The 11,702-nt window shown below is 27.6% G+C and overlaps 1 protein-coding gene across 3 annotated transcripts in view; it reads right to left on the bottom strand.

The window, feature by feature from the left end:
• Nucleotides 1-2,230: 2,230 nt before the first annotated feature.
• LOC107448739 (1-phosphatidylinositol 4,5-bisphosphate phosphodiesterase classes I and II) overlaps nt 2,231-11,702 on the bottom strand; it is a 46,882-nt gene continuing 37,410 nt past the window's right edge. Inside the window, exons 32-35 of one of the 3 annotated variants that reach the window (XM_071181556.1) lie at nt 10,557-10,614; nt 10,359-10,445; nt 6,422-6,616; nt 2,231-4,165 (exon numbers count right to left, since the gene is read on the bottom strand). In XM_071181556.1, coding sequence (XP_071037657.1) covers nt 6,497-6,616; nt 10,359-10,445; nt 10,557-10,614 — 265 coding nt within the window. In that variant the 3' untranslated portion in view covers nt 2,231-4,165; nt 6,422-6,496. The remainder of the gene's footprint in view (nt 4,166-6,421; nt 6,617-10,358; nt 10,446-10,556; nt 10,615-11,702) is intronic. The other 2 variants (XM_071181554.1, XM_071181555.1) reach the window with 2 other exon arrangements.

Here is an 11,702-nt window from a genome sequence, read left to right as displayed (position 1 = left end):
AGCAAATTAATGGTTATATATTGCTAAGTGAATATAAGACATATTTATATACAAAATAATAATTCAAATCATGACCTATATCAGCTTAGAAGATTGATTTTGCTCAACTCTAAAACTCAGATGACACAGATTGGATAATGAATCAATCTGGAAGCAACAAACCAATGCAAAAAATATTGGCCAACACTGGAAATGTGCTCACAATGGTGATGGAACTCCCTCAGTTCCAAAAGACCTATCTTTTTTTTAAATATTTTATTTGTGTGTCATACATTAATTTTTTACTTTATTAAACTAGCAGTTAGTTATTGAACATGACTTAGATTTTTAATGAATGCATTATTTTCATATTCATAGCAAATTATACAAAAGAAATAATTTACTAAATAAAGAAAGCAATCAATGACATAATGATTTTTTAATTAATTAAATTATGGCATAAAAATTTCTATGCTAATGAAATTTGTTCATGTCTTTCCTTGTTCAGTAATAAAGCTGTTTCAATATTAAAAATAAATAGAATAATTTGTTAAATTTGTAAAAATATCTTAAAATGCTCAATATATTTAAATAGTTGACTAACGCTATAGTTATTTAAAACTGTAAATGAACAATAAACATAATTATAACATGTAATAAAGGTTATTGCTTGTTTAGTACAGTTATTATAAAGAGTCAGATATATTATAATCTTCTATTTAAAATAAATTAGTATTCTTTAGAAAGATATTTCTGTTATAAAATTGCCAACCTTGAGTAAAATCTATTTCTGAATTGGCACAACAACATGAAAGAGAAAAGGATCTCATAGTATTTTGTTCAAAATTAAAATTTAAGTTTTAGAAATACACATAATTTTAATCATTCAATGAAAGTGTAATTATGAAATGATAGTAAATGAATTTAAAAATTGCAAAAGTAAGACATTATTATGAGAATGAGGAATTTATAGCTTTTGACAGTTACAAATGTTTGTTTGTTTTTTCGTTAATCAGGATTTAAACCATCAAGTGTGAAAAACTAAGTAACTTTAGACTATCAAGTACAGTGGAACCCCGGGTTTTAAGGTGTCTGTTTAGTACGTCATCCCGCTTTCTGTGTCATTTTCTGTTAGTCTGTGAAAACTGCCTATATGTAAAGTTACAATTTCCAAATATATATATTATAAATATTACAAATCAGCTTAATAAAGCAAGCCTCTCCAAATTCACCTGGAACATCAGTTTTTCAGAATAAAATTTTTGGCAGAAGAAATTGATGACGTGCATATCATGCTTTCCATTACTTTTCATTTCCTTCAATATCTGAATTAATGCCTAGTCCTGATGATAATAAAAGTATCAGAGGATATAAACACAACCAAAAAAGAGAGTTTCAAAGAATAAAAACTCTGACACAATATTCATTTGCTAAAGTCTACCAAAAAGCAAATTTGCAAACTATAGCAATCGCTGAAAAGGATATTGTTGAAATTATACCTAAAATCAAAGAACAATAAAAAATTTTAACTTTTTTTAACAGTTCATCTCATAAATGTCAATTTTGGAAAAATATACTTGGATTCTATTTTTACCCCGGCTTTACATATGTTTAATTCACTTCCTGCATCTTTAACACTAGTCAGATGGTTATCATTAAATCGGGGTACCACTGTATAAAATTTTACACATTTAGAAAATTAAAAATTTCAAAATCTTTTAAAATTATTTACTAATTATAATATTAGTCATCAAATGCACAAAAAGTATATTACTATTATTTGGATATTGAAAAGAACAAGTTATCAAAGAGTAAATAATAGTAGAATAAATAAATAACTAAATGCGATCAGTTTCATTTTTATTTGTTTAGTTTCATCAGCAAAAAGGTTAGAAATTAAGTTAATTTTTTTTATGAATTTAAGGGAGGAATTAATTTATATATAAAAACGACATTAATGTCTATGAAATTTAGTAATAGTTTTTTATTAGAAGATGACTAAAACCTGTTTTTGAATGTCTCAACTAGATTATTTCTTTAAATATGTTTCAATTACTGATTGATATAGAATAAGGTAAGTGTAATAAAAATTTCTTATAATAAATTTTCAATATAATTTTACATACAATAGACTATGACATTCTTTTCTCATATTGTTCATTTAATTGATCAACCAATTTTATTTATTTTTTAACAAACACAAAACTAGAATTCCTAACTATCATTCTTCAAATATAATTAGTATGTACACTTTTTTTTTTATCTATGCTTGAGTTACAAACTTCTCGAGGACTAACATCCATAAGTGCAACAATTTAAGATTAGTTCTTTAAATAACTGATTTTAAAAATAATTCATGATTTCTAACATACTTGGCAATATTAAAAGAAGTTTCTAATCTAGACTCAATTAGTAGAACACTTGCCTTAAGATAATAACAGAAAATTTGACATACTTTAAAAGATCACAATCTAAAGTGTTGAGTGCGTTGGAAATTTTTTCATACATAAAATATAATTAGATAGTCCAAAACTTGTTTCATATTCATATAATTGTTTCAATAATTATTATGAATATTTCTTATGAATACTTATTATTCTTATGAATATTTCTTTGAGCTAATAAATCAATCAATGGCTAACATTTATCTAAGTTAGTCACTGAAATATTTATGGCACACAGTTAGTTACAAAAAAGTTCAATATAAAGAGTTTCCCTTATTGAATAAAATATATGTTATAACTTATTTCCGGTTAAAATAAAATGTTTATTGCTTTTATCATGATATTTCAAGATACACAAAAAGTTGTAAATTGAAATATTTCCAGAAATTTAACAGCAAGTGACTACCAAAAAGTCGAGATTATGAAAATATTTTAATTTTTGCACATCAGTGTAGAATAATTTGAATGATCAATTCCCTAAAATATAGAAAAATAGAATCAGATAGAAACAAAATAACTAAAAAGCCTACATGCCCTAATACTACTAGACAATTTTTCCCTTTCAATAAAAACATAAACGTAGAAAAAAAATCTATTTCATTTGGCAATCTAAAGTCTTATCTATATTACAAAGCCTTATGAAAGATAAGTCTACAAAATAATACAGTATCTAATAAATACTTTTTTTTCAATAAAGGAACAATCTAAAATGTTGAACAACTTGCATGATCTGCAGACTTGAAGACAATAAAACAGCTAACCACTGTAGATATCACAATAAATGCAGAGCTACCAACTTATAAAATGCTTTCTTTGTTCTAAATTGTTCAAAAATAAATTGTTACCAATAGTATCAATTTAAATATTCATGTAATGAAATCTAGGTGTGCAATAAATTTATTTTCCTCTCACATAATTTGAATTTGCTTCAAACACAAATAAAAGTTAATGTAAGTAACAATCAACATAAATAAAATAAGTAATTTGTGCAATTGATTATTTATAGACAAGTCTGAAAAAAAAAAGAAAACATCTTAAAAGAATTATTATAAAAATCTTTGTTAAAAATAAAAGAAATTTATAAACAAATTAGAAAATATTGTCTTGTTTTAATAAAATTAATTTATTTTTAAGAAGTATAATTTCGGCTTAATTTATATTAATTCATGAAAATTATAAATTTTATTAACAATGAATGAGAAGCAATCACAAGAGTTGTGAGCTGGGGGTGGAACCTCCAAGTAATTTAACAAAGTTAATTATTTTACAATGTTACATATTTCCCACGTTAAGAAATGCATTCATTACAGTTGGTAGTGTAGCAAATAACATTTTTTAATAATCTACATATATGTGATTGCCATACTATCAAAATAGTCTATTAATACTTAAAACGTTCACCATCAGATGCTATGTCTGCTCCTAGACGTCAGCAGAAGTCATGCAAGTATAATCAGAAAAAATGGAACTTGATAAAAACCACAACCTTTGAAGAGAAGAACACCAATACTGTGACAAGAATATGTGTACATATGTTATGTATAATTTATATGTATATTATATATTATATTACATAACGGTGGTTGTGCTGGTCACCTGGCTTTGTGTTACAGATATATTCTGTTGGCAAGAATCACACAAATCCAGAGGACCCCTGGCATTGGCGGATGGAATTCATCAGACTGAGGCAGACCACAAGGCAGGGAGCTTCTCTCACTTAATAATACTGGCACCTCCACTGCCTGCAAAATAGAATCGTTAATACAAATGCTGTTTATTTAGTCCATTTTTTTAATATTCATACTCTGTATATTTCCGAATATAAAACGGGAATCATTAGCAAATTTTTAAAAGTTAAGTCGGATACACTAACTTAGAAAAATTCCAAGAGGACACCGTCATCAGAAATGCTTCTTTTTTTGTTAAGCATGAAAGCATTAGCGACACTGAGTAAATATCGCGAAACGTACATACAAAACATAAAGATATATAAAATAATAGTTAAAAATGGAATATCTAAATGTAACAATTAAAAAAGAAACACATAAAAAGGAATACTATTATTTTTTATTATTATCTGTTTAGGTGAATGAGAATACATAAACAAAAGAAAAAGAACACACTAAGAATCCAATTAATTCCTTTTTAGAATCAGATCCTCCATAAAGTTCGGCAAATTTTAGTTCATTCATCGGAAGATTGGATGTAGTTAATCATCCTCACTTCGAATGTTTTCATTTACACTTGTGTTTTCATTCCCAAATATATGGTTATTGATGCAACATTTCTTAAATGATTGAATTACAATGTCGAAAAGGTCCACGATTCTTTTACCCACTGTGCAATTGTTACTAGATCTACCATTACTACAAGAAGAGGGAGGGGTGCATTTTTATTTCCAAGAGTAGCAGACCTTATTTATTTTATTTTTTTACGTCCACTTACATAAAAGTTTTGAATTTTGGGTGAATTTCCAAATAAAAAGCATACTTTTCGACTTATACACAGATTGACTTAATTTTTGGAAATATAGGTCAAAACAAAGAAGAGAAACCAATTTAATAGTTTTGCATCAAAGGAGAGTTTAAAATGCTACAGTTATTTTTGTCATATTATTCTTTTAATTCTTGAACTGAGTTAATGGAAAATCAGAAGTCTTTCCTTAACTATAAACCGATTTTGCTTTGTCATTCAATATACAAAAAATTTAGATAAATTTTTATGCATATTTCTAGAAAATCAAACATAAAAAAATAAAGTAAACAATAATTTAGAGAACTAGGTTTGTTTTTGGCTTATTATTCTTATAATTCTCAAACTCAGTTAAATTTAGATTCTGAATGCTTACCAGAACAACAAATGCACTAATTAATTTTTTTCTGCTATCAGTCATAAGCAATTTTTGAGCACATTTGTAAAAAAAAAAAAAAGTTACACGGTTATGCATAAAAACGTTCATACTTTAATTTTTGTATTGTGTATTATGTTATTTTCAAGAATAATACAGTTTTTACACACTACCAATACAAAGAAGATTAAAAACTTAGGTCTCCAAGTGTTTTATATTACCCAGGTTTGACGGTATTTCATGACTTAAAATACATGTAGTGACATTGTGTACTCAACGTAGTGATGTAAAATATTTTTTGTATGATAGCAAAGACAGTGTAAATTAGAATTAAATGAACTTTTTTCCACCCCTACTTTTAAATATTTTAAACAGTAAATTAAAAGTCCCCATAATCCGTCGACCACTGAGGATATCGACCAGCCATCGCTGAGATTTGAATCTGGTTCACTTCATTGGGAGGTGAACGTTATTACCTGAGCCACAACAGCTCTGTTAATACTATTTTATTTTATTATTTATAACGGTCGTTGAACAGCTGACCCAAATTTGGGTTTAGGACTACTAATGTTCAACTCTGTAACCTTGTAATTTTGAACTCAATCCAGAAAACAAGGGAGCTCCAGTATTGGGAGAAATTACCCTTTGTGGAAGAACCCGCATTACAGCTACATGGAGAGAAAACCCACCAAAACCTCCCATGGTTGGCCTGACAGCAAGGGGACTCTTAACCCATGATCCGTCTGCCACTGAGTATATTTCACATCAACACTGTGGTCGGTGCAAGCCAGATGCAGAATTCGTATTAACAAGCCATTGCTGGGATTCGAACCCAGTTCACCCCATTGGAAGGCGAACGCTCCATTCCCTGAGCCGTCATGGCTCTCCCTCACTACATTGTTAATAATCATACTAAAATTTATCATTCTAATTAGAACTATTTTCGCTCCTGTAAGTGCAAAAGTAACGTTGTTACAGCTTTGCAAGTAATTTTAAAACAATGACAGCAAATTCTTGTAGCACAATGTATGTTTCCATCTCTTGCCATTTTTATGAAAATGATTTTTCAAATTTTCAGACATGTTGTTTAGCAAGAGAAATTAATCATGCATTATTTTAAAAAAAATTTAAAATTCATAAACATACTCACATATATTATAATACACTCATGACTTTTTCACACACTAAATTCAAGAAAGAAAAGATATGAACCTTTCAAGAATTTTCATAATGTCGTCCTTTCAATCGGCTCGATTGCAGGACTGGAATCCGAAGAACATTCTTCTGTATGTATTAATAGTCTGGAAACTTTGTCTTGGAAATCTTGCTGCAATCTTTCGTGAGCCTGAATCAAAAGAAAATACTTAAAATTTTCATGCAAATCAACAACTTGCNCTTATTGAAGAAAATCTAGTAGAATTAGCTTTTATTCATTCTAAGAATAACTTAGCAGATTTCCTAACAAAACCATTAATGGGTAATAAATTTAAAGAAGTTGTGAATAATATATTTTTCTCTGATATAGATCACACGACCGTGGGGCCGTATGTTGGAGTGGTTTGTTACTCCTCTGAATACATTAAGTTAACAGAATTAAGTTTCGGTCGTGTGGTGGCAACAGACATTTTCTTTTCAGATAACGTAAGTGACGTCATCCGTGCATATGATTATGGAATCTGTATATAAAGCATGCATTGTTGTAAGCATGTGTTCTTGTCGACTTCTTGTCTTGTCTCTTCACTATGTCACGTCACTGTGTTGTTGTTTCCGGTGACGTACCAACATTTTTGTTAAGATATATTTATGTTTAAATATCTTCAGTTGTACGCTGTATCGAGATGGTACTGTATGAAATAAAGAAATGTTTAAATCTTCAAGTTTCTTTATGTGAGTTAACACTTTCACTCAATACTGTGCTACTCCGCTAACGCATCAACAGATATCTTTTAAAAATAAGATTTTAAAAGTTTTTTTTAGTAAGATTGATTGGTAAAGCTTAATACCTAACAATAAGTAGCTTAATACCTAACAATAGGAAGTCATCTAACAATGCATTGGATTACCTGGTCACATAGTCTTCGCTGAAAAATTTGTTAGGATATCTCTAACACCTAGTTTCTTTGGCAAAATTATATGGTCAGTGTTTTAAGTGTAATTAATTTTATGTAAAAGTTTTATTTTTCTCACTGTGAAAAAGAGAATTTAAAATTACACTTAATGTTTATTGAAGTTATGCTTTATAGCATAAGAAGATTCTGAAATTAGGAGGTGTTTATTAATTGGATTACCAAACAATGAAAAACTAATGAATGAACAAGCGAGCATGTACTGGGATTTTTCTATGTTAATGAAAATAGAAAAAAAATAGATGAAAATTTTAAAGTACCTTTAGTTATATTATACATCAAAATTCTGTTAAAAATACAAAAAACATTTTCTAACCAGTAAAGGTACAGGCTTGTTCAATGGGAATAGATTTCCTGGTGAATGAACAGTATGTATGAAATATGATTTAACCTTACTCTGAGATAGTTAGTAATTCTGTGATAGAGGGCACCTAAAATTCTGTTAAAAGTTGTATGAATAATTAAGGAATTAAAATAATTTCTTTCCAAAATGCTAATTTAATGGTCAAATTTATGAAAAGAATTATAATTTATCTTAATAAATGTGGTGGTTGGTTACATCATAGGTTAGGCAACTTAATATGCTATGTTTGTTAATCGAAAACTAAATAAAAATAATAATAAAAACTTGGAGAACATTTCTTTGCTGGCTTTTGCGCCAATAATTATCCTAATACAGTTTTTAACGTTATGACAGAAACGGGTTGGAAAAATCCATTTAAAGACAATTGTCCAGGTGAAAAATGTGTAAAACTTACTTTAAGATGACATCCACTAATAACTCAGAACAATGCATAGATAATTTCAAAAAGCAAGGCTTTCCTTACAGAGGTTAATATTCGAGAGTGCTTTAAAGAACTTCAGAGAAGCTTTGAAGTAGAAAATAGCTCTGACATCCTTTTAGAAAGTGATTGAATCTACATTGCAGATAAAATAAGAGCTGAATGCAGAGTTGAATAAAATAAGAGTTCGGTCCTAAAAATTATAAGGCTTTATATTCCATAGTTCATGGGAAAGAAAAAGAATGAATAACAGTTTTCACCAACTCTTCAGCTAGTGAAAAAAAAAGTACCTCCAATGGTAGTTTGTCTTTACCGAAGAATTCCTCGAGATATTGCAGAATCAGTTCCTGTTAAATATTTCATCGGAAAAAGTGATTCAGAATTGATGGTCGCAGCAGCAGTTTACGAATATATTGCAAATTGCCTTTATCTATGGCTAATTGAAAATGTTATCAAATTCCCTATTTTGCTTCTACTAGATGAGTATAAACTCATATTCGAAACTGTTTTTTGTTTATAAAAGCAAATTCTCTTATTTAGCTTTCTACCTAATGCTACTAATGTACTCTAGCCTTGTGATGTAGGTGTATTTTAAGCTTTGAAAGCTTCATCGAAATCCTCCACTAGATCTTGAAACAAAAAAGTTGTAAGACAATAGAGGGAATTTTTCACCCATTTTTAAATAAGCTTTTGAGGCATCAATTGATGAAGTTAGAATTTAAAATGCTTTTAAGAAATGTGATATTTTTTCATTTGATGTTGAAAATGTTGAAAAACAAATGCATGCTAAAAAGACACAAAGAGTTAATGGGTAAGAAAGCTTATCAACAAAAAAAACATACTTCAAGAGTAATGCTTGAATGCAAAAGCTTGAGAATGAAATTCCTCAAGATATGTTGTAAATTTTTAACGCAAGGAATCAAATCTCCCAAACATCCAATAGCCAGTGCTTTTTTCAGTATGGTAGAAGTATGTATCGTAAAAAGAACACTTGGTTAAGTCAAACTTTGGTACTGAAGCTGAAACAACTAACATTGATAAGAAATGTATCCTGAAAATTTATTTTGAGATAGATCCTCTTGTAGCTTTTTTAGTTGCAAAAATAAATGATTCAAACAAGTAACAAGTAATCAAAGTCAGAAACAGGTAAGTACTGCTGAGGACCCACTAGATATAAGTCAACGGAGATGTGGATCTTTCTCAATTTTTGAAACTTCTTTCCCCCGTTTATTATCCAATGAGAAATGGCACTTTAAAATCAGAAGAAATTTGGAAGAACCATTTACATTGGCCAAATATTGGGAAAAAAGAGAAAGGTTAAAGAAATAAACAGAAAAAGAAATAAATTACCTTTTGCATTAACTTTTGAAAAATGGCTAACATTTAAAGAGACTGAAAGAGCTGAACAGAAGTTGAGAGAGAAGAAAGAAAGAAAAAATACTTAAGAAAGAAAAGTTTCAAAAAATAAGAGGAAAAAGAGTAAACAAAAAAGTGATATTATAATAATAATAAATTTAAAAAAATCATCATCAAGTAAACATTCGTAATTCAGAATCGACTATCAAATTATGAGAAAGAAAATGAAAAACATTTTTTTTTATTCAACCACACTTTACTTTCCATTTTATGACTGGAAATTTTTTTCAGCATTTTCCATGTTAATTGTGGTTATATGTTTAAATTCAAAGAAAAGTCTTGTTTGTAGACATTTGTATGGCTTATACAAATTCATAAAGAGCATTAAAAATTCACAAAATTAAGTGTTCATTAGCTGGAAAATTTTGTGTTCATTCACTGGTAAAAACTGTTCCTTCACTGGGCTATCTTACTACTTATTATTTGAACCACCAAAAACTTAAAACAATATTATGTTAGTTCCCTATAATTTTTTTTTTACATAATTTGCATTTAATAACAAATATGCTGACACTGTCATTTTACTAAATTACAAATTTTGAAATTATTATGATTTTTTTTAAAAAAACAAGTTACGCTTAAGTGTTTCTCCACTGGTTAGTTTATACTATCTATAAAGGAAAAAAATACTATAAATGAATACCAGTTTATAAGAAAATTAAAATGTTACATATTTAAATTAAGCTTAAGACAATGGAGACAGACAATGGAGCTTAAATTAACAATTTAGGTGAAGCTTATATAGATAACTAAATAAACATACAGAGTTCTTTTCATCTTCCAGTTGCTTTCGGATTTCTATATGCTGCCTTTCTAGTTCATTCTTTCTTTTGTCAAGTAAACTGCTGAACTAAAAATTAGCAAAAATAATTTTAAAATAGTTAATTGTAGAACTAAAATTGAAAAAAAAAAGGATCCGAGTTAAAAAATAAATAAATGAAGAGAAATAAGTTTTTCGTACCCTCTGTCTCTCAGCTACAGCTTGTTCAATTAATTTCTGATGGGATTCTCTTTTTATCCTAAAACACAACATGTAAAATTTTACCAAAAAAAAAAAAAAAAAAAAAAAAAAAAAAAAAAAAAAAAAAAAAANAAAAAAAAAAAAAAAAACTGACCCAAAATCAAAAATACAAGTGGTAACAATATGGTAATGGTTGGTAATAATAAAGTACAGCAACATTACAAACATTATAAATAAAACCTTTCTATAGGTGTGAAATTTTAGTAAGTTTAAAGTTTTATAAGTTTTTTTCAAAATTTTAACAAAGTTTTTAGTATGCTAATTTTACAAAATCGTATATCTGTAACACAACATAAGTATAAGAATTTTCAAAATTTATGAATCTCATACTATTTGTATTCACGCAATTTACAAGTTAGACATTATGTCATGTATACAGGCATACTCAGAAATTTTGAGTCAAAATTTTCTTTGCTCTAAAATTATAATTAACAATTTCCAGTTCATTAAGCTATAATTAATTACAAATAATTGCTCAAGTATAGTTAAAAGTTAGTATACTGTTTTTAATATTTTTACTATACGAACAGGTCATTTTTCTTCTGACAGTACTAACTCAATATGGAAAAGTAAAATTCTAGGTATGATTTTAATCATGTTTATTTAATATTCCCAAATTGATGTTGAATGTTTATTCTCCTCAGCAGTATCTTTCAACACCTAATTAGAATAAAGAAAATATGGTAGCATTATTCTAAAATTTCAATGCATTTTTTTCTGTCAAAATATACCAATTCTGTAATTAATATTATATGAAAATATAGTTTGGCATTATGCCTTTGTTTGCTTTTTAAATTTGATAAATATCTTTGTTACTGTGTAATTTATGCTTAGATAATTTTTTGGTTTTCATAAGTTTAAATAATAAAAAAAGTAAATCGTAAAAAATAAATATATAAATAGAGAAAAATGTATAGAATTAATTACTTCTGCAGAATTACTCAACAAAAATTTATATTTCCTAACATGTTTGAAGAAATTTTTTAGAATTCTTCAAGTTATGAATCATTATTTGGACCAATCTAATAAAAATAACACCTTTAAAAAAATAATAATATACATATAAAAAAAATATATATTTATATA

This window comes from Parasteatoda tepidariorum, chromosome 1, assembly GCF_043381705.1.
Source record: "Parasteatoda tepidariorum isolate YZ-2023 chromosome 1, CAS_Ptep_4.0, whole genome shotgun sequence".
NCBI lineage: Eukaryota > Metazoa > Arthropoda > Arachnida > Araneae > Theridiidae > Parasteatoda > Parasteatoda tepidariorum.
Note: the sequence above shows the minus strand (reverse complement) of the source record. Positions and strands in the feature narration are given on the sequence as shown.